General features: G+C 37.7%; 6 protein-coding genes and 1 pseudogene across 9 annotated transcripts; 5 read left to right on the plus strand and 2 right to left on the minus strand.

Moving 5' to 3' along the window:
- LOC18587812 (pentatricopeptide repeat-containing protein At4g21065) lies at positions 776 to 4,048 on the minus strand. The gene is made up of 2 exons (XM_018127860.1): positions 1,910 to 4,048; positions 776 to 1,786 (listed from the first exon to the last, which is right to left on the minus strand). Exon 1 carries the CDS (start codon positions 3,949 to 3,951, stop codon positions 2,122 to 2,124), a length of 1,830 nt encoding a protein of 609 aa, XP_017983349.1. The 5' UTR covers positions 3,952 to 4,048; the 3' UTR covers positions 776 to 1,786; positions 1,910 to 2,121.
- Positions 4,037 to 9,408, plus strand: LOC18587813 (lactation elevated protein 1). Its single transcript, XM_007011827.2, has 14 exons — positions 4,037 to 4,403; positions 4,783 to 4,919; positions 5,028 to 5,170; positions 5,287 to 5,432; positions 5,617 to 5,696; positions 6,020 to 6,277; positions 6,612 to 6,722; positions 6,846 to 6,968; positions 7,140 to 7,261; positions 7,335 to 7,404; positions 8,041 to 8,133; positions 8,250 to 8,377; positions 8,788 to 8,929; positions 9,104 to 9,408. The coding sequence occupies exons 1-14, from the start codon at positions 4,277 to 4,279 to the stop codon at positions 9,236 to 9,238; spliced, it is 1,815 nt and encodes a 604-aa protein (XP_007011889.2). The 5' UTR covers positions 4,037 to 4,276; the 3' UTR covers positions 9,239 to 9,408.
- LOC18587814 (EG45-like domain containing protein) lies at positions 9,740 to 10,795 on the minus strand. Its single transcript, XM_007011828.2, has 3 exons — positions 10,650 to 10,795; positions 10,024 to 10,300; positions 9,740 to 9,916 (listed from the first exon to the last, which is right to left on the minus strand). Exons 1-3 carry the CDS (start codon positions 10,759 to 10,761, stop codon positions 9,910 to 9,912), a joined length of 396 nt encoding a protein of 131 aa, XP_007011890.2. The 5' UTR covers positions 10,762 to 10,795; the 3' UTR covers positions 9,740 to 9,909.
- On the plus strand, positions 13,138 to 13,868 carry LOC18587815. The gene is made up of 2 exons (XM_007011829.2): positions 13,138 to 13,375; positions 13,451 to 13,868. The coding sequence occupies exons 1-2, from the start codon at positions 13,225 to 13,227 to the stop codon at positions 13,696 to 13,698; spliced, it is 399 nt and encodes a 132-aa protein (XP_007011891.1). The 5' UTR covers positions 13,138 to 13,224; the 3' UTR covers positions 13,699 to 13,868.
- Positions 14,770 to 17,519, plus strand: LOC18587816 (shikimate O-hydroxycinnamoyltransferase). Of its 2 annotated transcripts, none has more exons than XM_018126618.1 (3): positions 14,770 to 14,901; positions 15,905 to 16,324; positions 16,412 to 17,519. In XM_018126618.1, exons 2-3 carry the CDS (start codon positions 15,914 to 15,916, stop codon positions 17,297 to 17,299), a joined length of 1,299 nt encoding a protein of 432 aa, XP_017982107.1. In that variant the 5' UTR covers positions 14,770 to 14,901; positions 15,905 to 15,913; the 3' UTR covers positions 17,300 to 17,519. The 2 variants fall into 2 exon arrangements, with proteins under 2 accessions (XP_017982107.1, XP_017982106.1); XM_018126617.1 differs by lacking the exon at positions 14,770 to 14,901 and adding an exon at positions 15,604 to 15,714.
- Positions 20,304 to 22,599, plus strand: LOC18587817 (annotated as a pseudogene).
- LOC18587818 (shikimate O-hydroxycinnamoyltransferase) lies at positions 22,756 to 25,387 on the plus strand. 3 transcript variants are annotated; one of them, XM_018128374.1, is made up of 4 exons: positions 22,762 to 23,035; positions 23,617 to 23,727; positions 23,848 to 24,037; positions 24,186 to 25,387. In XM_018128374.1, coding segments are annotated over exons 1-4 (1,242 nt in total). In that variant the 5' UTR covers positions 22,762 to 23,033; the 3' UTR covers positions 25,125 to 25,387. The 3 variants fall into 3 exon arrangements, with proteins under 3 accessions (XP_017983862.1, XP_017983863.1, XP_017983864.1); XM_018128373.1 differs by having other exon boundaries at positions 22,756 to 23,035; positions 23,617 to 24,037; XM_018128375.1 differs by lacking the exon at positions 22,762 to 23,035 and having other exon boundaries at positions 23,636 to 23,727; positions 23,801 to 24,037.

Here is a 27,357-nt window from a genome sequence, read left to right on the forward strand (position 1 = left end):
AAAAGGGGAAAACCTGAGGGAAAAGGGAGATTTTGTGTGACAATTCACGTGAAGGGGTGGCAAGACATCGTTTTGGATCAAGTATTGTCAATGATCATTAAGGTCCACATGAATAGTTTAATCAGTCCTGTCAGGTAAATTGAATTTCTTGCTCTGCTGCAGATAAGAAAATGAACAGGAATATGCAGACATATACTCTGGATGGATGGTAAGGCACATGGAAGTTTTGGAATCATCTTACTTTGAAGATGGATGGTGAATAGAAAGATGGATGGTGAATAGAATGCTTACTTTTAAGCTTCAGACAGGAGAAAACACTAGTATGGGTAATGCGAGGTGTAAAAAATCGCCAAAATTGTTCAAAGAAATTGGACTAAAACAACTAGGATTAAATTATAAATTAACATGTAAATATATTTCCTAAATTGATCAAAATCATTATATTTATTTGAGTCAAATACAGTAAGATATAAGAAGACTTCACATATAGAAACTGGAAGATATTTCTGGGATCATCTTCAACCATGTGGTATGGGTAGATTATACTGTAAAAAAGCAGAAAAACACAGCTGAATGTTCCAGCAATTTCCTGGTTAGCATCTTTCTTGTTCTTAATATACCCCACATGATAATAATGAAGTTTGTACCGTCCAAGCCAAATAGACAACTTATCATGGAGACATAAAATCTTGTTAAGATATTGATAGTAGACACCATCAGCATTAGTTCATTGGTAGGGTGGTATCTGCAAATATTCCAGAAGTTCAGTGTGACATGAGAGAATATGAAAATGGTAATTGCTGTGCATCATTGATGGTATTCAGCGATGAAACTTACATACTCTTTTACATGCTTTTCACTGACCAAGTATACTAATAATATTCCGTCTCTATTCCATTTTATGAATCAAACTATAAAATAATTATTCCTCTTATATTCTATTCTCTCACAGAATGATTATTGCATGCTCTCTGTATTCCATTTCGTGGACAACTGAGTTACAGCTTGTAAGATGTCAAAGAAGCAGTGCAGAGAGGTTGGACCAATAAAGAAGAAAAAGAAAAAATGACGAAACTACCAATCTTATGACAGTGCTAAAAACCATGCAGATACCCTTTTAATTGGGGCAAAAAAATTGTTAAGAGCGAAAGTCCAGGTAAACTTGACCTCCAAGATTCACTAGACTCGCAGCTGCTACAGCCTTCCAACTAGCGCCTTCTTTAGGGGAGCCTGCAGCTTAAAAGAAGCGATTTTCAGTCACATAATCTCAACTGATCTTCCAAAGAAAATATTGGCCGATGATAGCACAACTTTCCAGCTTAGCTCCTCAACCAACTCGATAGGATTTCACATGCTCTGACTGGGGTTTGCTCTGAATTAGGATTTAGTGCAGATTTTGCCCCACCAGACGGCTACAATTCTTCAGTTATCAACAACAAAAACAGTTCATCTCTCAACCGCCATACTACTATACATTGGGCCAGGATTATATCCCACAATCTACATACAAAAGCACTTAAATACAAATTCACACAATTCATAAAGTCAGTCATTGCAAGTTGAAAATAATTCATATTTGTTGGCTGCGAATTCTACAAGAATTATGAGCTCCAATAACTCAAATCCACACCCTCATTGCAATTTTTGATTTATAGGTTTGTCAAGACTACATAGAATCACAGTTAGTAAGGGCAATCCTGTCCAATAAAGCTGCTGACTCCATTTTCTTTCTTTGGTTAATTGCTGACTCCACTTTAAATCAAGGCTTCAGGATCATTGTAGCCTTCTGTGATACATACCAGAAAATTAGTTCTTCAAGCCGGAGATCCACGAATAAATCAAGAGGAAACATAACAGTAATATTCAGATGAAGAATCTTAGTGGCCACAAACACTGAAAAATTGCATACAGCATATATTTCTAAGGGATATTCTCCCGGAGGATCAACAGAAGTTATCTCTGACCATCTAAGCAGATCATACTTCAGTCGAAAAACATGCACGGTCATCATATCTGTGCTCAAAACTTTGTCCTGGAACTAACTTCCACAGAGCATGATTAACTCCATAATCGTCACGATTCTATCTACCAAGCCAACATGATGAAACTGTCATTACTTCGTTACCAGAAATCCTTACAAGAGCATAAACCATCCTTGAAATGGTGAAAGCGATTCCGGTCCCTCGCTATAATTTCTCGATTATATATCTTAGAGATAAGCTTAGTAGCAGAATGACAATCATTACAAACTCGCAGATTTTTCACAATCCTAATAGGAGTTCCTGGTGGGGTATTTATAAGAGCAAAAGCAATAGCTAGCTTTTCACTATGCCTATTCAGATTATCTTCCTTGTCTTCTTCATCAATATCAAGCATAACCTCTGACGTAGATGGAACATATCCAGCCCTCTTCATTTGTCTCCCCATCTCATCTACCTTCTCAAATATTTCCTTGTACTGATTATGTGACATATCTCCAGCAACAAATTTATAAATTTTATTATTTAGCTCAATCATAGTGCTGCCTGGGATCTTTCTCATCCCCTTTTTGTCCATCACCTCCCTAATCTTGGTTTTCTTCTCCCAGTGAAACATTTTTGCATAAATATTGGACAGTAGAACATAATTGGCCTCACGCATTGGCTCATTTTCAATTAGTTGTCTGGCAATGCTCTCTCCTAGCTTGAGTTCACCATGTGTACGGCAAGCATTTATCAGGGTTCGCCAGATGATAGAATTTGGCTCATTAGGCATTTTTTGAACAAACTCCACTGCCTCTCTAACGAGTCCAGCCCTACATAGCATATCCACCATGCATCCATAGTGTTCAATTTTAGGCAAAATACCAAACTCCTTCCTCATCAAATCAAAGAATTCCTTTCCTTTGTCAACTAATCCAGAATGACTACAAGCAGAGAGCAATCCAATAAAAACAACATCATCTGGCACCATTCCAGCTCTTATCATCTCATGAAACAAAGAAACAGCCTGTAATCCACGCCCATGCATTGCTAAACCAACAATGACAGAAGTCCAAGAAACAATACTTCTCTCACTCATGGTCCTAAACAATTTCAAAGCTTTATCAACATCACCACACTTTGCAAACATATCAATAATAGCATTATTAAGCTCCACGGATTTATTCAGTCCTTTCTTCTCAATAAAAGACTCAACCCACCTCCCAAGTTCAAGTGCACCTAGATCAGTACATGCACACAAAATAGCAACCATGGTAATCTCATCAGGGCAAATGCCTTCTATCTGCATCTGCCCAAACAAGTCAACCGCATCCGTTGACCGCCCCAAACGAGCATACCCGCCAATCATAGCACTCCAAGGAACAGAGTCCTTTTTCGTCATTTCGTCAAACACTTTCCGACCAAATTGAATCCCTCCTTTGCAACTACCATACATGTGAACCAATGTGTTTAGAACATGATTATTCACATCAAAACCAAATTTTAACAACGACCCATGCACGGACATGCCTAAATTCAAGTCCCCAATGCCAGCACAGGCCTTTAAAACAAACGGGTACGTGAAATTATTAGGTAAGACTTCACATTCAAGCATGAAATTGAAAACCCATAAAGCTTTGGCCTTTAAGTTCCCAGTTTGAGCATAAGCTTTGATGACAGTGTTAAAAAGGAAAGCATCATAGTAAAGGGTGTTTGAGTGGGGTGAAAAGAGGAAGCAGTGGGCGTAGTCAATGGAGTTGAGGTCAGAGGATTTGGATGCAAAATTGGTGAGAATTAAAGGGTTATTTTGGAAACCCAATTTGAGAATTTGGGTTTGGATTTGGAGGAGGTTTATGAAGGTGTTGCATGATTGGAGGAGAGTGAGGCAGCCGTGTTCCGCCGCAGCTCTTTGGTAGTAGCTGCTGGTGGCTGATGTTGTGAGTGAACGGAGGAGGATTAAAAGCTTGGTTTTTGGGGTAGAAGATTGCATGAATAGACGTTGGAAGCAAATTCATTGCTAGCTTTTGCAGTCCATCAATCAATAACAATGAATCACATCAATTAGTTACACTTGTATATTTCTCGAAAATAAGCAGAGACATAAAAGAGGAAAAACCCCAGTTCCCATACTCCAACAGTAAATTACCATTCCACGTCTGTATTGCTGTTTATCCCACGTGGCTGGTTCATCGACTGCCACGTCACCTTTTCTTGTTCTTCCCTCCCTGCTCAACCATAGAGGGACAGAAATTTCTCTCAACTTCCCACCAATTTGGAAGACAATACCACGATCAGGAAAAAGAAAAGGGAACAAAATGAGAAGAATTTTATCAATATCTTCGCTTCTGAATCAGGGGATTGTCCAACGAAGAGTTTCAAATAAGTATCTCATCCATGCAATTCGTCCATATTCAGAGGATCTTTCTTCCCCAAAACCTCCAGGTTCTTATGCTTGATTTTATTTTAATATTTATTTCATTATCTTCCTCATGCTATTTGTGGTTAATAACTTGAACAGGGTATTTCCGAAAATTGGAATTTTTTGTCAACTTAGCTACAAATTTTGGATTTTGAAGTGAGGCGCCTTTGTTGGGTATGATTGGTCTAGTTTGTTTGTTTCTAGGAAAAAGGAGATAGAAAATCAAATAAAAAAGGATTTAACCTTTTTTGGTTTTTTATGAAAAGGTTAGACATGTGGGGAAAGAAAAACTTTGGATTATTAACTCTTACAAGTAGAAACATTTTTCTATATTGGACTGGATAAACTAAGCCAGACAATGCTTAATAAACCTCCATTTTATGCTTTCATGTTCTGCTTCAGGGCCTCTATCGCATTTCCGCAACTTGGTGGAGCAAGGGAGGCTGCAGCATGATCCTTACCAAGAAAGGGTTGCTATGGCATTGGAAAATTTGCTTGGGAGGTTGGAACAGTATGAAAAAGATATGGAGGAATATCATGTATATTTTGAACTCTAATTTAGTGATGTACCATTCATTTTTGTAGTGATTACTCTGTTACCATGACATTTTGTTTGTAAAATATGGCTTTTAAACTTCCTATTGTAGATTAAGCTAGCTGAGTGGGAGAAACACAGGGAGAATGAGCGGCGGAGGCTTTTGATGGAGGAAGCTGAACTCAAGCAGCGCGGGGACCTTTGGACATCAGTTAAAAGTCGTAGGAGTAAACTTTTAGAAAGATGGGCATACCGGTGAGGGATGCTGCTTCTGTTTTTATTAACAAACTACAAATGGAACATTTGGATGGAAATCCAAATCTGTTCATTGTTTAGTTCTTTTTGATATTGTGAAGTTTCATCTGACTCAGGAGAAAATCTGAAGATGTTGAACCTGGAGTGGGTAAGTGGGTTTCATACCTCAATCGTGAGAAGAAGTTGGATTCACTTGTTGGTCGTCGTCCTACTGCTCCTGCAGCCCCAAAAGGACTGTATATATATGGGAATGTTGGAAGTGGTATGTTGCCAAATTTCATTAATGAAGTAAATGTGAATTGTGAACTGATAATCAGACCAGAAAAAATTGGATATTTTGTTTCTCATTTTAATGGGTTTTATCTCCCTGTATGTTGTTTCCATAATTCTTCCAATGTGAACAGACTGATGGTAGAAATTTATTAACTTAAGCTCATTTTCTGTAGGGAAGACAATGCTTATGGATATGTTTTATAGTGCCACTGATGGAATAGTTAAACATCGTCGAAGGTTCCATTTTCATGAGGTGAGCCATTTCTTGTATTTTACTTATGTCTTGAGTATTCTCATATTTGAATCTGTAATAATCCTATAGAAGAAAGCTATTTTACTGTTGCAGAGACACAAAGGGAGCATTGGTACCTGGTATTTTAGTGCCTATCTTTCTAATCTGCGGTCCTCCCTGCCCAAAGAGTAGGCTTTTCTTGTGCAATGTGCTATGGCATAAGTTGTTATGGTTGCTAGTTTCTCAAAATAAGCATGTGTTGATAGGGGACACATGTTAAGTAGTTTGTACTCTTTTTCTTTAAAAAAAAACATGGTAATTACAATTGCCTTTCACATTGGCAGGCAATGCTTAAAATAAATGAAGATATGCATAAGTTGTGGAAAAATCAAGTTGAGGAAAAGTCTTTGCAGTCAAGCATATCTTCTTGGATTATGAATCTTCCCTTTGATATGAAAGCCAAGGAGTGGCTAGCTGCTGAAGAAAGATATAAACAAGAGGTTCAGATGAAAAACATCCTTCTTGCAGTAGCAGATAAGTTTCTTGTTGACAGGCAAGCAGGAGAAAGAGGAGCTAGCATTCTTTGCTTTGATGAGATACAGGTAGTGTGTTTCATTGACATTTTAAGCAAAATTTGTGAACCCTTGATGCTGGTTGGCATGACCATTGGTTAAATCTTTGGCAATCACAGTTTGACAGTTTCTTTTTAAATTATTCAATATACAAAGAGTAGAAACTGCCAGTTTTGGTCTCTGCCAAGAGAATGAGAACCTTCTATTTTTTTTATTGTATATAGCAATGCCTCTAAGTTCCATTCCTATAGGAGCCTTGATGACTGTTCTTCACCATATGCTACAGAATGTTGGTCAAACCAAAACCAGTTTTCTGAATGCATAACTCATTATATGACTTGAACTTTTTTGCTATCTATTACAGACTGTTGATGTATTTGCTATTGTGGCCTTATCTGGAATTCTAAGCAGATTACTTAGTACTGGAACTGTTCTTGTTGCCACCAGTAATCGGGCACCAAAGGAATTAAATCAGGTGTTTTGGAAAACTTCAATTTCTTTTCAGCCTATAGATTCGTATGACTTCAATTGTACCTGGTTAACAATTGATGAGCTATCACATTCTCCCTTTTTCTCTCTTTTTATTTTGCTCATGCAGGATGGCATGCAGCGAGAGATCTTCCTAAACTTTGTAGATAAGTTGGAAGAACATTGTGAGATCATTTTGATTGGAGGCGAGATTGATTATCGCCGACTAATAGCACAGAGGTCTATAGACAGGGTGATGTTTCATGCTTCTCTATGTGGATACTGATTTTTTTTCCTTGCTTTCCTTGACATAGACAAATGTTTTTCTTTCTTTATTCCTAATTGTAGATAATAATTTCTTTTCCTAATTTAAGAAAACTTGAAAATCTATTTAGAGGTTAAAATAAGAACCGTGTACATGCAGGTTCATTATTTTTGGCCTCTAGATGGTACCGCTTCGAAGGAATTTGAGAAAATATGGTGTCAGGTTATAAACCAGGCTGGAGGAACAGTCACATCTAATACTGTTCCAGTGATGTTTGGAAGGTACTTGTTAATCTAATGGCATTGGTTTTCTTTATCTATCCATTTTAAACATGTGTATTTTTCTTTACATCAGGAAATTGGAGGTTCCTGAGAGCTGTAATGGAGTAGCACGGTTCACATTTGAGTATCTATGTGGTCGGCCGGTATCATACTTGGCTTATTATGAGTTCCATAACTTATTCTTCCCGTTTTCTCTCTCTTCTTGATTCTCTGTATATGTGCTTTCCCAATCTTCTTGTGAGACTTATTAATAGCATATGACTTTTTCATCTCATTCACTGTTGACTGATCTGATTTATAGGGTGCCTTCACTACCCAGAGCTGAATATTGTAAAACATGATATGTAAAAGCAAAAGAAGAGAGCAAGAAAATAATATTTAGGTCAGAATAAGATGCGAATAACTGGTAGTAGTGAGATTAATCTGTGTGTACCACAAAGATGGCAAGATATGAGTGGTCTAAGTACCTCAAAGTTGGAAAGCAGCGAAAAGAGGTTCCCTAGAAATTGAGACACAAACACTCTTGGCTGAAAGAAAGGCAGTTTCCTTTCATCATGATTCCCATTAGTAGAAAGCTTACTGATCAAAGTGATCAAACGATGCTTTCCATGCTGTTTGTGTGAGTTGTTTTAGTTCTGAACAGCTCATGTCCCTCTTCTTGAATTAACAACATAAGGTTTCAACATTTTATAAAATTGGCAAAAACAACATCTATAAAAACCTGCACTTCTTTTTGATTGGTTCTTTTCTGCTAATTTATCACTTTCAATTATCTGCAGGTAGGTGCTGCAGATTATATTGCAGTTGCAAAAAACCATCATACAGTCTTCATCTCTGATATTCCTGTTATGAGTATGCAAATCCGTGACAAGGTACCATTCTCTACAAATAGCAAATAATGTGTAAGAGAAAGGGAATAGAATTACTAATAGCTTTTGCCTGCACTTCTTTATCCTATCATAAGTGACTGTATGTTTCCACTTCTCAGGCACGTAGGTTTATTACCCTCATTGATGAGCTATACAACCATCATTGCCGTCTATTTTGTTCAGCTGCTTCTTCTATTGATGACTTATTTCAAGGAACCGAAGAGGGTACTCTTTTTGATCTGGAATGGTAAGCCTTATATTTGCTTTATGATCATCCTTGAAAGATACATATGTAAAAGAAAAAATAATAAAAAAGAAGAGGTTTTGACATGTGAAGCTAATTTACTCTTCCCTGTTCTCATTCATTATGTGCCATTATTTCAAGTATTGGCACGAAATTCCAAAGCAGCATTGTTGAATGCACAGAGTCGGTGCTAATTCTTTAAAGAGCATTTAGCTCATCCAAATAGCCAAGCAATATAAAGAAGCAGCATGCTTGAAACATGCACTTAGTACTTTAATTTGACAATTGCAATTGCTGAATGTATATAAAGCATTCATGAAAAGGAATAAACTCTTTCATTGTTGGTCATCCGGTGATCTGGTCAAAAAGATCTGCTTGCAACTAGTTGAACATGTTAACCTGCTTGTTTCCAGTTTCCAGTTCGAAACAGAGACAGAAGGTGCAAAACTTCGCCGGGATGTTTTGGCAGAAGGAAGTGTGAGTTCAGGAGGTGCACCAGCGGGTATAACATCGATGCTATCTGGTCAAGAAGAGATGTTTGCCTTCCGCCGAGCCGTAAGTGTTCCTCTGCATGTTTCTGTCAAATGTATATCCACATTTTTTGTCTCTCTCTCTCTCTCTCTCTCTCTTCCCTCCTCCCTCCTCCTTTTGTGGGGAAGCAGAAAAGAGAACAGAGAAGATAGTTACTAGGTTAGCAGAATTACAATAGATATACATCTATCTTTGTAGGTATCTCGCTTGATCGAAATGCAGACACCTTTATACCTTGAAGGTGTTCGTTTCCTTCATCCTTACTTCCAGAGGGAGCTCCGAAATTTCAGAAATTATGATGCAAGCACCGTTCAACATCAGGCATCCTCATGAGCAGTAGGTTTATAGTACTTGATGCCCGCTACCTATAATTTTCGTATTTGTGATAATAATGTGTAAAATTTTTCAGATCTTCTGTTGGACTTGAATTCATTTATTAATTCTCTTCAAGAGAATTACTGAAAGTATGGAATAAGATTATGTTAATAGCATGTTTATTGTTACCAGCGGCTTTTCTTCTTTGAGTATAATCATGACATACAGTTAAACAGAATTCCATGCTGAGAGCGCAGAGTTCATCTCTTTCTGCTATCATTTTGCAGGGTTTGGATTAATCTGGCTTACTAGTTTTCTCAAAATTATCAGCTTGACAATGTTCTGCTTTTGGTTCTTGATAACACAACTTTGTTTCAAACTTGGAAATTGAAATTGATTTAATAGTTTCTTTTTTTATCTTGTTCCTTAAAACTTGTTGGAGATTGAGATTTATCTCTCTGCTACCCCTTTCCGAGATCATCAGGAACGTAGCCTACAAAAAAAACAAGGCTTTATTTGAATGGTGATATATTCTTATTAATCTTGGCAATGGCTCTGAAATACAGAACCAACAACACCTGATAGTTCACTTTATTCGAGTAATACAGAGTGATAATCTTCAATTTTTTTTGTGTTCATGGCTGCAAGGGATCCTAAGGTAGATGCTCTTCAACTCTGGCAAAGTTCCTTCAAATCCTGCAAAACAGAAAGGCAAAAAAGAGAATCATATATTCATTTCATGTGTTATTTTGATGCTTGAGAGTATAATTCATCAAAAAATTTGAAGGATTGTAATTCATTACTGTGCATATTCAACATTAATTCTGGCATCAAATTTCGAGATGGCTACGAAGGCTTTGTTTGACAGCTGCATAGTTGCGGGGCAAGGATCCTCCGTACAACGATCAACAACCTCCACAACTATGGATCTAGCCTTGCATGGCCTCTTTGGGCCGCTGATGCACCGTATCCTGTACTTCCTACCACATGATGCTCCATTATCCCATAACCCATCACTCACCGCAGCAAAGAGCCCACCCGGAGGGAACTGATCCTCGTTGTAGCCATTGCATTTGGTTGCTTCATTGATTTAAGACAGATCAATTCATAAAGGAAACAAAGAATATTACGATTCCAAGATGACGAATATAAGCAGGAAAAAATGATGATTTGCACTTTCGAACATGCCACAGAAAGGGGAAAAGGCACCTTTTAAAAGACATAGTTTACATTATTTGCGTGCAAAAACTAACCTGCCAAACATGATTAAAGAAATTACTTAACTTAACCTAATGATTGGTTAAGTTTGAGGAAGCCTTGGATACTATATCACGTATCCTTTAGTCCTTTTGGAATCAATGCTTCAAATGCATGACCAAGAGCAGTGAATATAAGATGCAAAACGAAAAAGGGTAGTGTTTCTACTTACGCAAGTATGGAGGATCATACGCCTTGGCCGTCCCAACATCCCCTAAAACACAAATTACATAAAAAACTATGCAATACAACAACAAAGTTTGCAGCAGCATTGTTGACCTCATTTCTTTCTAGCTTTGGCTCTACTATGTCTGTATCTCTTTTGACTCGCTTTCTTTGTCATGGGAAAAATTCCCTCTCGCAACCCTCTATTTATACTTCGCATTGAAGCATGCCTGAATTGTGATTGTTGCAGTTGACGTAGTGTTTTACTCTAATTTGACTCTTTTTTTATGTGGGTAGTTGCGTGGCTGTGGCACATAGATTAACATCACGAGTGCTATCACTTTGAAAGTTCTTTTCTTTTCTGATAAATACACGGTCCTCATTTCCTGTTTCATTGCTGGTTTTCCATTATATGGTGCATCAGATCATGAGTATCCTGGTAGGACAGTAGGTTTTGGAAGCTTACGGCTGCTAAAGTTGGATTCTAGCACATCAAGTGCCACTGGAACTATAATTATTTGAACAGATAAAAAGATATTGGATGTTGCTTTCTTTGAAGAGTTTCACATGCTGAATTTGGTTTTAGAAGTGATAAAACCAGAAGGTGAGACACACGAACCTGCATTATCTACATCTAAAAAGCAGTCAACCCTTTGTTATTTCCTCGTTTCTTTGTTCAGCAATTGCCTTTCAAACTGCCCAACTTTGCATTCTCTCCTATGTTTATTTGATACCAAATCATCATCCTCCTCTAGTGATACGACCACAAAGCAATCAAAAAGCTTGTGCAAGTTAAATGATGAGAAGCCACGATCTAGAATAGTGGTCTGCTATTCAATGATATGAAGGGTTTTTTATTGCGCATGGGAATTGAAACCTGATCTGGATACATGTCACTTTACTCACTTCGGCTACTTGCATTCCTGGAAAAAATAATGGATTCTTTCTACCGGCCTCAATAGAAAATTGATTCTTGTTCGATCTTTGCTTATCAGATAACTATTCTGCCACTAACTCTACTTAAGATAACCCCAAGATTACTAAGTTACAAGGTAGCAACAGGTGTTGTTTTCTAGTTCACTCATTTCATAGCCAACTTTGGTACACGATTACATGTACAGATATGGCCAAGCATGATCAGCTCCAAGGTCCTGTTTGGTAATAAAGACCGAAGGAAAGAGTGAAAAGGTTATAAAAATATCTTATTCACAAATACAGGAAGGGAGATGTGACCGGGGTGCGCAGTACAATATTTTCTTGATCACACATGGAATTGTCAAAAAAGGGATGCTCCTTCATGTTATTTTCATGATGTTCTTCATCTTCATAGCAAATCGAATGTCAAGCAAAGTGACCATTCATGTATTGACTAATTACCTAACCATCCATTTTCATCCAGTGAAGTTAGAATTTTTATCCCATGAAACAGGCAGCAGAAAGGGAAAGCAAAGTATAGAACCCTGAAGCATCAAAGCCTAAGTCTCCTTGCACTAGCTCAGATGGTGTGGGCGGTAATTTTGACAAAAACCCAAAACATCAAAGCTTATCTAATAAATAAATTTCTATGCTAAGGGGAAGACCTTTCAACCCCATTATTCTATATACTAAAGATTGGCTTTGAAAATTTGCTCTATGTGATGTATAGACGATTGAACAATAATACTAATATTTTTCGAACTAGAATAATTAAAAGAAATTGCTTTTTTCTAAGTGTAGGAACAAAATTAGATAGGCACCGGATTCCCTCTGATCTTCATCTTATTAAGGAAAAAGTGCGATTAAACAATCTCAATAAAGGTGAATTATTGGATTCTTGGAAATGGAAAACAAAAAAGGGCCTCCTTTATTCTTCTATTTCTACCTTTTTCCTTCTGGCATTCGTCAAAAGCATATGCTTACAGGACCACCGCCCCAGTTAGGGCATATATATCCTTTCTCTTTCCCCCATTTTTTATGAAAAGAAAAAGAACGGGGAAATTGAAGATTTTTAAAATTGAAAAAACATAATCATTAATTCAAATGATACAGTTCATTTTATAACACGTGATGCTGACGTGGTATGTTGTTATGTTATAGTAAATAGTAATGTGACATGATGATGTGATCACGTAATAGTTTATTTTTTACATTAATACCACTTTAATGTAAAAATAACAAAAATCATTTTAATTAATAATAATTAATTATAAAATTTTATTTATTTCAAAATTAAAATATAAAAATTTGATTAAATATAATAAAAAATAAAAATTTATTTAAATTATATCAAATTAAAAATATAACAATGTAATTACCCGACAATGGCTTTTTAATGTCTTCGATTGCCTTGGGATTCCTTTTGGAATTAGTATCCTATCACATGCTTGATAATTAAAAGTTGCTTTAAGGTACCTTTACCCCCTAATTAAATCAAACATTAATATTAAGCATAACCCTTTTTCCTTTTTCTTGTGGTCAAGAAAGTATTCATTTTCCTTCACGATTCTTTATAAATAATCACCTAAATGTAAGGTAACAATTCAAAGGGAGCCTAAAATTGGAGAGCCAGAAGATCTCCCTGATTCGTTCTCCTGTCATCTGGAATGAAGAGAAGAGTTGTTCAATGGCTCTTCTTCATCACTTGTTGCAATGCCCTCTTACACTCCTTTTGTGAAAGTAGTGCTTTCACCTCACCAGACGCTGCAGCTCATGATGGTATCAAGCCGCCATTGATGAAGGAAAAACAACCCAAGAGTAAGTTTTCGACATTAATATATATATTCATATTATCATAAATATTGTTAATTAATTAATCCATATTTTTGGCAGATGTATATAGGAGTCAAAGAACGTTTAAGGATTTACATGAAGCACTTTACTTGAGGGACGTTCGGGAAGAAAAGGAAGTTATTGATCACAACAAGAAAGGGAAGGGAACTTATGGCGGTGGAGATCTTCTTCGTCCTCGTAGCAAGAGGAGTGGAGCAAACTCTTTTCTACTAAAACCCTCTTCCCTCCTCTCAGTTGTGCTTAGATATGGGACACTTGGGTTGCTCTCTTCTATGTTCTTGTACTGATAGTTTGGTGGTGATGCAGTGATGCTTACTTCTCCCAAATAGGGTCTTAAGTGTTAAGTTTGGCTTTGATTTTTAATGACAAATGTTAATGAAATGTTGTTTATAGTAAATAGCAGACAGTTAAATGTGATAAACTTTTAATGTATTAAGTGAAAATATTTTGATTTAAATAATATAAAAAAGATCTCTTAAATTATTATATTTTATTGTCCAGGAGACTTCTAATCTTTGTATTTACACAAACTTTAAACTCTTTAATGAAAAATTAATCTTAATCATACTTAATGTTAATCGATATTTTTTATCTAAGTCATCATATGATAATTTTTTTCACTCAATCCAAATTTATATATTATATATTACTGTTAAAACAGTGAAGATGCAATGGGACCCATCAACTAGGTAGGCAGCAAAGCCTCTCATTACGTCTACATTAGAGTGCACCAAGAAACTACAGCGCAAGTATTCACTCATGACCGAGCTACAACCTAAATGATATAAGAAGACAGCAGCTCCGAATTTAGTAAGAGCATCTGCAAATGTGTTTCCCTCTCCCTCAACGTGTGCACGATAAATACATCCCCAACGTATTGAATTAGTGCATCGATTTCATTGAAAATAGTCCATTTGTTCCAAGACCTCGTATCGACATTATACACCAATGAAAAAGCTACCAAGGAGTCGGACTCAATGATAAGTTTCTTAGTGCCTACAAATGGGGACAAAAGAGAATAGCTACAGGGCATGTCTGATCGTCGTGATCTCTGCATAATAGGAGTCCTGAATGCCTAGGGTCCCAAATTTACACCAATAATATACCTATCAAAGTCGTGTAGACCCCCCATATTCTATAAGCTCATGCTTGTATCTCGTGTTGAGACTTTTGAACTCTTGGGGCGTGATACTTATCTTGGTAGAACCATCAACATTAAATTTGAACTCGACTATACCAAAGGGCTGTCATGATATATTAAGGCATTTGTGCAATGAGGCACAGCTTATGCGATGTGTAACCATGTTGGATACCATTTCAACTACTATGTAACTACACCAGCTATCATATAATCACGACAAATATCACGTTATTTAATAGTTAAGTCATGTCATATGTTATTTGAACAACAAATATTAACTAACATTAATCATTGACTTGTTAATTTTTAGGCCTACTTGTCTCCATGCTCTCCACAGGAGCAATCAAAGGTGAATATCGCTCCCATAGCCATCAGGTCCTACCTACATTTAATGCACCTTGGATTTTTTTTTTTTGGCCTCCCTAAATATAGAAATATTTGCTTAATTATCTTTAAATATGGCCTCTGCAATGCTTGGTTTATGTTGTTTTGGCTGATATTTAATTACTTTTTCCGTTTCTAGTCTGAACTTCTGTTCCTTAATTGATTGCCTTCATTTATCCTTTTCTTTTCCAATCTTCTGTCAATTGTTGTATTTATATAAAAAAAAAATGGAAAAGAAAAGTAATGGTAGTTGGGACATCTGGTGGCTTTGAGTTCCAACTCATGCATGGCTTAAGCCCCCCAAATGCCAGTGTTGAGGCTTTGCTTTCGAAATTTGGAACACATAATGTACAACCAGGTGAAATTGTGTGTTTCCTTGTTCCTTCCTCCATCAAGTCGATTACTTTGATCATTGACTTGTTAATTTTAAGCCCCTAATACCTTTCTTTAACCCATCATCACTCTCAACTAGACCTTAATTTTGGATAATTAATCAATCTTATCAGTTTCAGATCGTGGATGACCAAGACCAAAAATATCTTCACAGTAAATTTCTGGGACTTACTCTGATTAAATCAATAATGTAAGTCTACGTCTAGACTGTCCTCCCAACCACATGTACCTTAATCCCTCCTTGTGAGTCTATAAAGAGACGTAGACTTCTGACTACTTGTAAGTTCAAAACTCCTTAATCTTGCCTTGTTCTCGAAGTCCTTACTTCGCAGGACTATCCTGTTTATCTTTTAGAATTGTCATATTCTCCTCGTACTAGCTTGAGGTATGGGCACTTTTCTTCTCCTATCGTACATATATGAATGTCTAACTACTTTCTGTAAATAGAAAAAGTTTATGATATGAAATAGAGATTACAAAATTGAGTTTGGTTTGATTAAAATTGAGGCTTTTTTATTTCTTAGTCTTCAATCTAATTGATTAGCAAAGCTATTATGTTTGTTACTTTGAGGTAGGGACCAGAAATGGAGATTACTACAAAGAAATCGACCATGGTGTATCCTGCTGAAGAGACACAGAAACATCGGCTATGGAGCTCAAACTTAGAACTACTGATGACACTGCATCATGTCCCTACGGTGTACTTCTTCAGACCAAACGGTTCTTCCAATTTCTTTAATGCTCAAGTGCTTATGGAGGCTTTAAGCAAGGTTCTCGTTCCATTCTACCCCATGGCTGGGAGGTTGGCAAGGGATGAGAAGGGAAGAGTTGAGATAAATTGCAACGCGGAGGGAGCTTTATTCGTCGAGGCTGAAACTGATGTTGTGATAGATGACTTGATTGGGGATACCATTCGCAGTTCAGAGCTTTGGCGATTAGTTCCCACGGTCGACTATGCAGCAGATATTTCCTCGTATCCACTCACTTTGTTACAGGTACACACTTTTCGAAAATTAGTCTTAAGCTTTGACTGCTTCAAATACTAAGAAGTTCAATGGTTTGAATGTTGTAAATTTTCGTAGGTGACAAAATTCAAGTGTGGAGGAGTTTGTCTTGGGATCGGATTACAACACACGTTGGCAGACGGTCCAGCTGGGATTCATTTCATCAACAGTTGGGCTGAATCGGCACGAGGTCTTCCCCTTAGTGCCGAACCTCACATTGATAGGTCTCTCCTTCGAGCTCGAGAGCCGCCAACTCCCACATTTCACCATGTGGAGTACGACCCACCTCTTTCCATGAACACTGATCAAGAACCCCAATCAGATCCTGAAACAACCGTGTCCATCTTCAAACTCACACGAGACCAGCTCAACACCTTGAAAGACAAGGCAAACAAAGACGGAAATGCTGGCAACTACAGCACTTATAACAGCCTGGCGGCGCATATATGGCGTTGCGTGAGTAAAGCACGATGCCTTGCGGATGATCAACCGACCAAGCTATACATTCCAATTGACGGGCGGTCCAGATTGCGTCCAACTCTCCCACCCGGCTATCTCGGAAACGTTATCTTCATGGCTGCAACGATTGTTCCAAACGGTGATATCCAATCAGAGTCATTTCCGGATACCGCAAAGAGAATCCAGACAATATTGAAGCGAATGGACGATGAATACCTAAGGTCGGCTATCGACCACATGGAAACAGTGCCGAACGTAAGGGCTCCGGTGCTAGGAGCCCGAGGCTTCCAATGCCCAAATCTGTGCATCAACAGTTGGGTGCGGTTGCCTATCTATGAAGCAGATTTCGGATGGGGTTGTCCCATTTGGCTAGGTCCAGCCAAAGGCTCCCAAGACGGAAAGACATACGTTCTACCAAGCCCTGTTAAGGATGGGAGCTTGTCACTGGCCACATGCTTAGACACCGCTCACATGAAAAAGTTCGGGCAGCTTCTTTATGAAATCTAAGAACCCTATGTTCAGTCCAACAGGCAAAAAATAAGAGGAAAATTTCCATAGAACGAAAGCAGCCCTAGACGAAATCTAATATGTACGATTTTGCTTCTTTTGTTAATGTCGTTTTGTGTTTGATTTTGGCAACATAAATAACCTCGTCATTGGTTTGTTTTCCTATGCTGTCTTGGATTGGTTTTTAATACTTTTTAATCTTTTAGACAGGTTTGTTGTCCCTTTTCGTCTAAGAGGATGGACCATGCTATATCGGTATAAAATTAATTAATGTTATTTATAATTAATATTTTAATAAATCAATTGTTGAATTTAAGAATTTATTTATTCTCATTACGTCCGTAAAATTTCGAATCAATCTAATATGGTTCTAATATTATTTTTTCAAAACATATTTAACAATTAAAAGTATCAAATACATAATTAGATGTTTTTAATTAATTTAAAATTAATTCCTCATAATTATTTCAACATCGATATAAGTGAATACATTCATGATTCGCATGCAAGGGGCTTACAATACAAATACGATCTATAATCAATTGTTGAGTATGAAATTAATTCATTTATTTTTAATTGATAATTTTTGACAAATTTTTACCTTGAAAATGTTAACTGTTTTTGGTCTTCTATGGCATTGAGTTTTTTAATGTAAAGAATCAAAACAAGATCTATAAAAAAAAATGTAACAAGATTTTATGTACACCAATTGATGTGATGGAGCCTACATCAGCAGTGCAAGACCTTTGTTTCATCAAAATATCCATCTAATCAAATTTCAACAAATAGATTTGCATTAATTATAGAAGCCAACTGCCTTTTATTGATATATATAAAGTTAAAATCAATTACTATCACTTGATTAAAGACATTTTATGATTTTTTTTTATAATTTATGTCATGCGATAAAAGAGTTGAAAATTCGTTTGTCTACTTTTTGCAGTGAACGGGTGAGTTTGTCATAGAGGCATGCATTGATTATTTAACCCCGAAGGTTCTCGTTTGTGATGTTTGTCATAAATTAAGGCATGGGCCCCTAAACACTTGCCATCCTTTTCTGCTTTCCACACTTCAGACAAGTGGGCAAATAGCATTCTCGTAGAGGAGTTTTGATGGTTGGAATGTGAGGCTGTGGATGTGCGGATCATCTCCTGAATCTTACGAAACTGATCTCGTAGAGCCTTTTGCCTTTCGGAAATCAATGAGTAAGAGACGTGTTTCTTCTGCCTGTACTCATTGAATCGTACCTGTAAACGAAAGGAGTAGGTAAGTAATTTAGAGAATTAACCCCATGCTTATTAACTGGCTGCAATTTGTATTAACATGCAGCGCGTGTTAGCCCTCATTGCCTCCCAATTAATGTCACGTCGGGAAACGTTCAAGTTTGGTGGAAGCGTTAAGGTGGAGAGAAAGAGAGAAAGACAGTCAGACAGAGATCCGTTCTCATCAGAGACACCAATGAAATGGTGGGATGTTGGGAGAAGTGGTTGACGAAATTTTGAGGCCTGAACTGATACAACATTTTCCCCCTGCACTGTTGTGTTTGCATGTGATGAATCATTAAAGTATCCAATGAGAGAGAGAGAGAGAAAGAGAACCGAACTGAGAGCATATTTCTTCTGCTTTGTAGTTTATTTCCTTCAAACCTCTTGCACTTGTGCATGTAAAGATTCTTTACAATTGTTTCTTCTTCCCCAACTTTAGCTTGTGCTACCAATAAGACCAACATACCATCAATTACTTATCAGAATAACAACAAAACTCTGAGGACTAAATTTGTACCCAATTACCCCGGAAAGAAGTAAGGAGTGGAGATTGAATGTCATGTTGATACAGGGTTGTCTTATCTTACATGATTGTGGTATGCACAATGTTGTTTCTTGTTTTGGGTTTTGTGTTGGTATATAGCTCATTGGTGTACAGGCTGCCGGAAATGTGAAGCTTTTTGTGTTCTCAGAGCCTTTTTTTTTGCAAGCCTTAGGCTTGGGATCTTGGGTGGTATGTTTTGTATATATATATTTTTTGGGTCTGTTGTTTTGTTTATCCTGCATGTTTTTTGCTGTAAGCAGGAAAGAGGCTTTTTCGGGGGTTTTCTGGGTAGGCTCTATTGTAGTGTTTTTCTTCTTGATCTGGTGCATATTTAGGATGGTAGACTGAGTTGCGTAGGGAATGCCTGCCAAAGAATTAACGTTGCAGGTTTACCTTCAGATTACTTTGTTGAGCGTCTGCTGTTTTGGGATGTAATTTTCTAAGGAGAAGAATTTATTCCCCTCTGCCTTAATGAATACGTTCTGAATACCTTTAAAAAAAAAAGAAGTGAGGAAGGGCATTGGGTTTGGGCCTGTTTGGAAAGAGGGAAGGGAGACTTTACTTGTGGAGATTTTGTGACAATAGTTTTGATTTAGATGGTAAGGGGTGGGAGGTAGGTTTCTTGTTTCACATTGGTTATATTTATCTATCATGTCAGACCCATAATAATTGTGGACAGAAACTTTTCAGAAAAAACCAAAAGGCCCTTCGACTAGCTTTTGTCCACGTGCTATTGAGGAAAAAAAAGGCAATTGAGACGGAAGAAAACTCTGATGAACGATTTAACAAGTCTTGGTCTTTTTCTAGTCAGTAGTTATGTATACTTGTTCATATACTATATACGTATAATTCATTGCTATGGCCATGGGATGGCTCATGGCTAAACCACATTGTATGAAAAAGCTTTCGAAGGGTACATCAAAAAACCAATCCCTTACTTGATGCAAATGGGCTCAGTGAAGAAGTTGGATAACGTGTTAGTGGACTTGCTTCTACTGGGTTTGTTGAGGGAATATTTAAATTCCAACTAGGGCTCAACCAATATCTTCAGTGTTTGTTTTTTTATTTGAAATTTAATAAATTAAATCATTTAACTTTATTTAATCATTCCCCTAGCACTGCATTGCGCTGCTTTATTAATTTAATAATCTTGTTCTTATCGTAATTGTTATTTATTTATGTTTTATGAAGGTACTTGTGTGTTCACCACCGATCCGGAAAACCTTGACTAAGTGCCCGGTGAACACTGTTGCCCTCTACCATATTACAAGGTAAGGATAGTAATCTTCTGCTTGACGTCCATGTCCTTTTTTTAATTTATACAGATTCATTGAAGTTTCTCTAAGTTGATTCATTATAGGTGTAAAGATGGAGATTATGATAAAAGGGTCAACCATGGTACGACCTGCTCAAGACACTCGCAAACGAAGCCTATGGATATCTAACTTTGGACCTGGTGAATATAAGAGTCCATATTCGTACTGTATACTTCTACAAGCCAAATGGTTCTTCTAATTTCTTTCAGGCGCAACTGCGATGAAAATGGAAGGCTTGAAATTACATGCAATGAAGAGGGAGTATTATTCATGGAAGCTGAAACTGCTTCTGTTATGGATGACTTGATTCAAGATTTCGGGGATTCTTCAGAGGTATCGCAGCTAGTTCCTATAGTCGATTATCCAGGAGGAATATCTTCTTATCCACTTCTCTTGTTGCAGGTTAGAGCAATCATCAAACAAAATCTCGGTTTCCAAGTTTTGTTGAATTATTCTAATCCTTATTCTATTACCTATAGCTTTTTTGAGTGTACAAATTACTTAATCCTATAAGACTAAATTTGATTTTGTCACCCCTATCTATATTTCCAGGTGTACAGGGGAGATTCTTTTCTTTTCTTTTGCTGATTCTGAGTATGAATATTGGTTGTGTAAGTGTTTTTGGTTTTGGCTGTAGCTTTGTTTCTTTATGAATGAATTCTGCTTTTCACAAAAAAAAAAAATAGTTAAATTGTGTCAAAGTTATTTACTGTTAGTGAGACAACTATGGAATGCCACATGTTGGCTGCATGCATCAGCATGTATGGCATTGATGTAACATTAATTTTACTAGGTAACTCAATTCAAATGCGGAGGAGTCTGTCTTGGAGTTGGATTTCAACATACCTTAGGGGATGGTTTATGTGCTCTTCATTTCATCAATAGTTGGGCTGACACAACACGAGGCTTGACCCCTAGCATTACGCCACACAATGATCGAACTCTTCTGCAGGCTCGGGTGCCCCCAACTCCTACATTTCACCATGTCGAGTACGACCCTCCTCCATCTTTGAACAATTCAGCTTCCACTTCAGAATATCAATCACACCTTAAGCCATCAGCCGTATCTATATTTAAACTCACGGTCGATCAGCTAAACACCCTGAAAGCCAAACCAAATGAAAATGGAGACTCCACAAAATATAGTACTTACAAAATCCTACCTGCACATTTATGGCGTTGTGCAAGCAAAGTAAGAGGACTTTCAGATGATCAAGAAACCAAGCTATCGATACCAGTTGACGGACGATCAAGATTGCATCCTCCTCTCCCACCAGGCTATTTCGGCAATGCAATCTTACTTGCTACACCTAATGTTCTGGCTGGTGATCTCCAATCAGAACCATTAATAGACACTGTACAGAGAATCCATGAATTAATCAGTAATACAGGTCGATGATGAGTACGTGAGATCAGCACTTGATTACATAGAAAAGGTGTCTGATGTCAAAACACATGCTTTTGCATGTCCAAACATTGATATTGTTAGTTGGATGTGGTTGCCTGTATATGAAGCAGATTTCGGTTGGGGTCGTCCCAAATACATGAGGCCGGCCAAGATCAGCCAAGAAGGAAAAATTTGCATACTACCAAGTCCAACGGGTGATGGGAGCCTGTTTCTGGCGACATGCTTGGAAGCTTCTCACATTGAACTCTTCGAAAAACTTCTGTATGAATTCTAACAAAATGTTGAAGGATGCCAGCACCCTTGTGGCCTAAATGCAGGATTTCGACCTGTATTGGGCTAGACGTGGATAGTTGTGGAAAATAAGAGTAGCTTTTCTTCAATAAGAAGAGAAGGAAATTATTGAAAGCTAAAGATGAAGATGATATTTAAAGTTGATTTCCAGATTGACTGTGTTTGAAGAACAAGGAGCAGTTTCGTTACGGGCTTAAAATCAACTTTTCTTAATCTGCACCATCGTTATGCCCTGTACCAGTGTGCATGGATGTTTCTGGTTTCTGCATGTTGTATGACCAATAGCCTTCGGTTTTTGGTTTCTGCATATTGTATGCTCTGTAGCATTGCTGATGATTAAGAATGCTGTTATGCTTTGTACCTCTTCCCTTTTGTAGCATGCTGTGCATCTGCATGACATGCATGCCTATTATGGCTTGTCTTTTGTAAGTCTCCTTTGGGAGACCTTTATGCAATATAGTTCTGCCTTTCAAAAGAACAAATGAATAAATGAACGTTTCTAAATGTTTTACTTTAGTATGCCTGGGATATCTGGTCATGTATCATTAAAAAATTGCTAGAACATGAGTTTATGAATGTCCATAGGGATGCCAAATCCACATTGTCCGAAAAAAGCTTTTGAAAGTTATATGAAGAAACAACCCTTATTTAATGTCTTCTGTTTATGTCCTTGTAATGAACTTCTTTTTCACCCCCATCTTTGCCAGAGCATCAGCAAAGCTATTTGCTTCTCTAAAAACCTGTTTGAAGCAAACTCCCTGGATAATCTCTTCCAACCTATGGATCTCCGCAAATAAGTTCCAATACCAACTTTTTGTAACCTTGGCTCTAGCTGCTGCCTCCTTAGCAATCTCCATCAGCAGCTGATCCTCTTCTCCACATATGAAGCCTACTTGTTTGCCAATTGACCATGTAATTTCCGCCTCATCCCTAATTACTTCATTTCTATTTTCGAAATCCCCATTCGTTAGGAACTCATTCACCACTGCCTCATTCCTTTTCTAGTTCTTTCCCCTTTTAGTTTTCCTCCTTTTTTCTTGAATTTCTCGAGTTTGGTCCCCCTATTTCTCATCAATTTCCCTTCTACCTTCCCCCCACATAATCTCCATTTTCTCGGTTTCTCTCTCTTGTTTTCTCCCTTTTCTCTCTCCCAGTTCTCCTTTTCTGCCTCCGTCTCCGAATAAAATCCCTCTCCTTTTTTAATTTGGCTTCCTTTCCCTGAGCTTGTGGCCTCACTCAATATTTATATATATCTTTTCATTTCATATGTTGTCTTGTGCTTATTTCCTCAGCTTTGGGTCAAAAATAAAGCCATCAAACGACCAAAGTTCACCACACCACCGTAACTAACACCTCTGCTTCCCTTTCCTGGTGGTTTTCAACAAGGAGAGACTTTTCAAGATTTTGAGCTTTGGGTTTCCTTTTAAATACAACTTACAAAGGTAGACCCTTCTACGAGATAGTATTAAGAGTGAACTTATTTATCATTGCAGGAATCGTGAGGAGATGAAGACTACCATTAATGGATCAACCATGGTACGCCCAGCTCGAGACACGCCAAATCGACGTCTGTGGAACTCGAATCTGGACCTGGTGATATCAAGGTATCATGTTACCTCGGTGTGTTTCTACAAATCCGATGCTTCTTCCAATTTCTGTGACACCCAATTGCTTAAGGAGTCTTTGAGTAACATTCTCGTCCCGTTCTATCCCATGGCTGGGAGATTGGGATATGATGAAAACGGAAGACTCGAGATAGTCTGCAACGCGGAGGGAGTATTATTCATTGAGGCTGAAACCGCTACTACCATAGATGACTTGGGCGATTTTGCACCGCGCTCGAAACTTGGGCAGCTGGTTCCAACAGTCGACTATTCTGGAGATATCTCTTCTTTTCCACTCGTTCTGTTACAGGTACAAATCTTCACTTAGTGACAGATTATTTCTAGTTTCAATATCTTTTATAGGTCATCCTTTCTTTTTCAAGTAGAGTCTGCAAATTTTGTCGTTGCAACACTATTCAAGATAAACAATAAGAAATCTCATGTGTATATTTTGCTAGGTGACAAGCTTCAAACATGGAGGGGTTTGTCTTGGTGCTGCATTTCAACATACTTTGGTGGATGCGCGATCTGTCATTTATTTCATGAAAAGTTGGTCTAACATAACCCGAGGCCTACCCATTAATGTTACCCCATTCATTGACCGCACCCTTCTCCGAGCCCGGGTGCCACCAGCTCCTGCATTTCACCATGTTGAATACGATCCATCTCCTCCCTTGAACACATCTATTTCAACTCCGAATTGTCAAGCTGGTCCCAAACTTTCATCTACATCTATTTTCAAAATCACTGCTGATCAGCTGAAGACCTTAGAATCCAAGGCAACCATGAATGGCAACACAACAAAAGCAAATCGTAGCACATACCACGTCCTGACTGCACATATGTGGCGTTGCGTGTGCAAAGCGAGGGGCCTCTCGGATGATCAAGTGACCAAGTTATACATTCCAATCGATGGACGGTCCAAATTACATCCACCTATTCCACCAGGCTACCTTGGCAATGTTATCTTCATAGCTGCAACAACTGCTCTATCAGGTGTTCTCCAATCCGAACCATTTGCGGATACAATACAAAGAATCAACAGAACGGTAAAACGGATGGACGACAAGTATATGAGATCAGCTCTTGAATACATAGAAAGTGTGCCTGATATGGAAACTCTTGTGCGAGGAGCACATACTTTTCAGTCCCCGAACCTCAACATCAATGGCTGGATGCGACTTCCGGTATATGCTGCAGATTTCGGATGGGGTCGCCCCATGCACGTGGGCTTGGCAAATGTCATCGACGAAGGACAAATATATATCATACCAAGCCCGGTTGATGATGGGAGCTTGTCATTGGTGGTTTGCTTGGAGACATCCCACATGAAACACTTTAAGAAGTCTCTTTACGATTTCTTATTGCCATTTGAGAAAATCAATTCTCGCTATTAGTTTGTTCTCCCTATCATTATGTACCTTTGGAAAGCAGAGGCTTTCCTTTCAAGAAGATTTGGTCAAGACGGGTAATTTGCTTGTGGTAAATCATGGACTGATGATGTTTGAAACCTAATCGCATCATGAAAGGTGTCACCTAGTTTTCTTTTCCCTTTCTTTCTCACTTTTTCATCTTCAACAGTCCATCATCACAGGACGAAGTTTAGAGATTAATCACTTAAGTAAGTAAATGAATTCGGAAGCACGCAATTATTTGTTGATGTGCAAAAGGCAACAACACTATCTTGAGAAAACTCCATATATGTTTAGTTGTGTCTTTCCCACTTTTGTTAATGTCATTTTGCGTTTGATTTTGGCTAACTCCATACATTGGACTGAACCAAAGCCGCTATTTCAAAATTAAATGTCATCCCCAGCGTCAACTGCAAAATTAAAACCCGTCCCTGGCGTCAAGACAAAGAAACCTGTACGAATTCACACATGACCAACGGCGAGAAAACCAGCTCAGCACGTAATTCCTGTCTGAACCACAATCGCTAATCACGTCCAGATGAAGAATTACATATCATCGCGTCCAATGATGCTGTCCGCAAACGCACGTGTCCAAGTCCAATATTCTCGCCCAGCAACGTCCAAGCAGAGACTTCAGCTGGAAACCAGACCCACTAAAAAGATTGAATTTGTATCCAGACGAGATAGAGTCCAAGTCAAAACTCTACCCCACCCAGATATCCCTCAATTCAAACTGCCGGTCAAATAAACTGCTAGGACCCAACTTTAATCAAAGTCCTAACGCGCTGAATACAATTCAAATCCAAACTCCACAAGCAGCGTACAATCAGGAAACGTAAATCCTCCCTTGCAACATGGACAGCTGGAGGGATCCTTTACAAACACAAACGGCTGTCCAATTAAAATTTCAGATAATTATTCCTGGTTAAAACCAAACAATTGAACTAGTTCCTCTTGCCTATCAACTCCATCTTTAGCAAGTAAATCAGCATCACCATTAGCAGCTCTCATGGTATGAATTAGCTTTCAACGATTAATCAATTTCTGAAGACAATTAATTTGTACCATGCACAGTCTAAACCTTCATGGTATTTTTGAAAGATTATTTAATTAAATTACTGTATTCTTTAAGTTACTTTCAATTCATAAATTTAATTGTGATTATCTTATAAATTCAGTGAACAGTATAAATGTTTCTCCGATAGTCGTGATCTTTACAAAATTAGCATCACACATGCTTCTCTGAATTTAAATCTCCTTGTTTTTGTTTTTTAAATTTAAAAACAAAAGCAAGATTGAATTTTTTTTTTTGGAACTTATTCTAACTCTTGAGGAAACGATATCTTCTTTTGGGTATGGTTGAAGAGCTTGTTCAGTTTTGGCTTGAAACCCAGAGGAAAACACCAGAAAGAAAGCTAGCTGGAGAGAATATTTTCTTCACATCTCTTTCTCTCTCCTTATCTTCATTGTAACAAGAAGCATGATGATATATATAGCGAGGAAGAAATAAAAAGGAAAAAGGTGAGTTTAGTCATAGAAGGGCAGGTGCATGCATGAAAACATTCATCATACATATTTATCTTAAAGACATCGACTTTAAGAGATTGTGTAATAATCAATTAATCAAATCAAATGTTTCGTGTTTGTCTTTTATTTTTCTTTTTATTGTCTGGCTGACATTATATGAATTTTATAAATTTTGATAATTGGGATGTAAGGATGTCCTAATGACCTTGTCACTAAGGTGTATGGAGACTGCTGCTCTTCACTGCTTTTACATTGGGAATGGGTACTCCAAAGAAACCTGGGGTTCTCCACAGCTTTGTGCTCTTTCGTGCTCTGCTATCATTGCTAGAAATCTGTCAGGGCTCCCCAAGAGCATCGCCACTCAATTATCAGGCCTTCAACAAGGATCACAACGGCAGCCGCATTCCCTGTAGTCCTCAAAAGCCAGAAAATTGCCTGACCAGTGCCCCGCCGGCGGAGAAGTACCGACGAGGTTGTAACAAGATCAATGGATGTCGATCGTAAAGGTAACGACCTAACAGAAACAGATCAATAGAAGGAAAAAATTGATGCTGGAATAAGCAACAAATCATAAGGATGCTTCTATTTTTTTTTTTCTCTTTCACATTTTTTTTCTAAATTTTTAGCCAAATATAAAAAACCTTAAACTATTTGTAAAAATTTAAATAAATTTTATATTTTATTACCTTAA

Source organism: Theobroma cacao, chromosome 9 (assembly GCF_000208745.1).
Source record: "Theobroma cacao cultivar B97-61/B2 chromosome 9, Criollo_cocoa_genome_V2, whole genome shotgun sequence".
Lineage (NCBI taxonomy): Eukaryota > Viridiplantae > Streptophyta > Magnoliopsida > Malvales > Malvaceae > Theobroma > Theobroma cacao.

Excerpts from the sequence above, each read along its gene's own strand:
- LOC18587812 (XM_018127860.1), bottom strand. The coding sequence starts at position 3,951 with ATGCAATCTTCTACCCCAAAAACCAAGCTTTTAATCCTCCTCCGTTCA.
- LOC18587813 (XM_007011827.2), top strand. The coding sequence starts at position 4,277 with ATGAGAAGAATTTTATCAATATCTTCGCTTCTGAATCAGGGGATTGTC. Across the intron at positions 4,404-4,782 it reads TTCTTCCCCAAAACCTCCAG|GGCCTCTATCGCATTTCCGC; the intron begins GTTCTTATGCTT and ends GTTCTGCTTCAG. Across the intron at positions 8,930-9,103 it reads TGTTTGCCTTCCGCCGAGCC|GTATCTCGCTTGATCGAAAT; the intron begins GTAAGTGTTCCT and ends CTATCTTTGTAG.
- LOC18587814 (XM_007011828.2), bottom strand. The coding sequence starts at position 10,761 with ATGAGGTCAACAATGCTGCTGCAAACTTTGTTGTTGTATTGCATAGTT. Across the intron at positions 10,301-10,649 it reads GTATGATCCTCCATACTTGC|CAACCAAATGCAATGGCTAC; the intron begins GTAAGTAGAAAC and ends AAATCAATGAAG.
- LOC18587815 (XM_007011829.2), top strand. The coding sequence starts at position 13,225 with ATGAAGAGAAGAGTTGTTCAATGGCTCTTCTTCATCACTTGTTGCAAT. Across the intron at positions 13,376-13,450 it reads GAAGGAAAAACAACCCAAGA|ATGTATATAGGAGTCAAAGA; the intron begins GTAAGTTTTCGA and ends TATTTTTGGCAG.
- LOC18587816 (XM_018126618.1), top strand. The coding sequence starts at position 15,914 with ATGGAGATTACTACAAAGAAATCGACCATGGTGTATCCTGCTGAAGAG. Across the intron at positions 16,325-16,411 it reads ATCCACTCACTTTGTTACAG|GTGACAAAATTCAAGTGTGG; the intron begins GTACACACTTTT and ends AAATTTTCGTAG.
- LOC18587818 (XM_018128373.1), top strand. Across the intron at positions 24,038-24,185 it reads TTCCACTCGTTCTGTTACAG|GTGACAAGCTTCAAACATGG; the intron begins GTACAAATCTTC and ends ATATTTTGCTAG.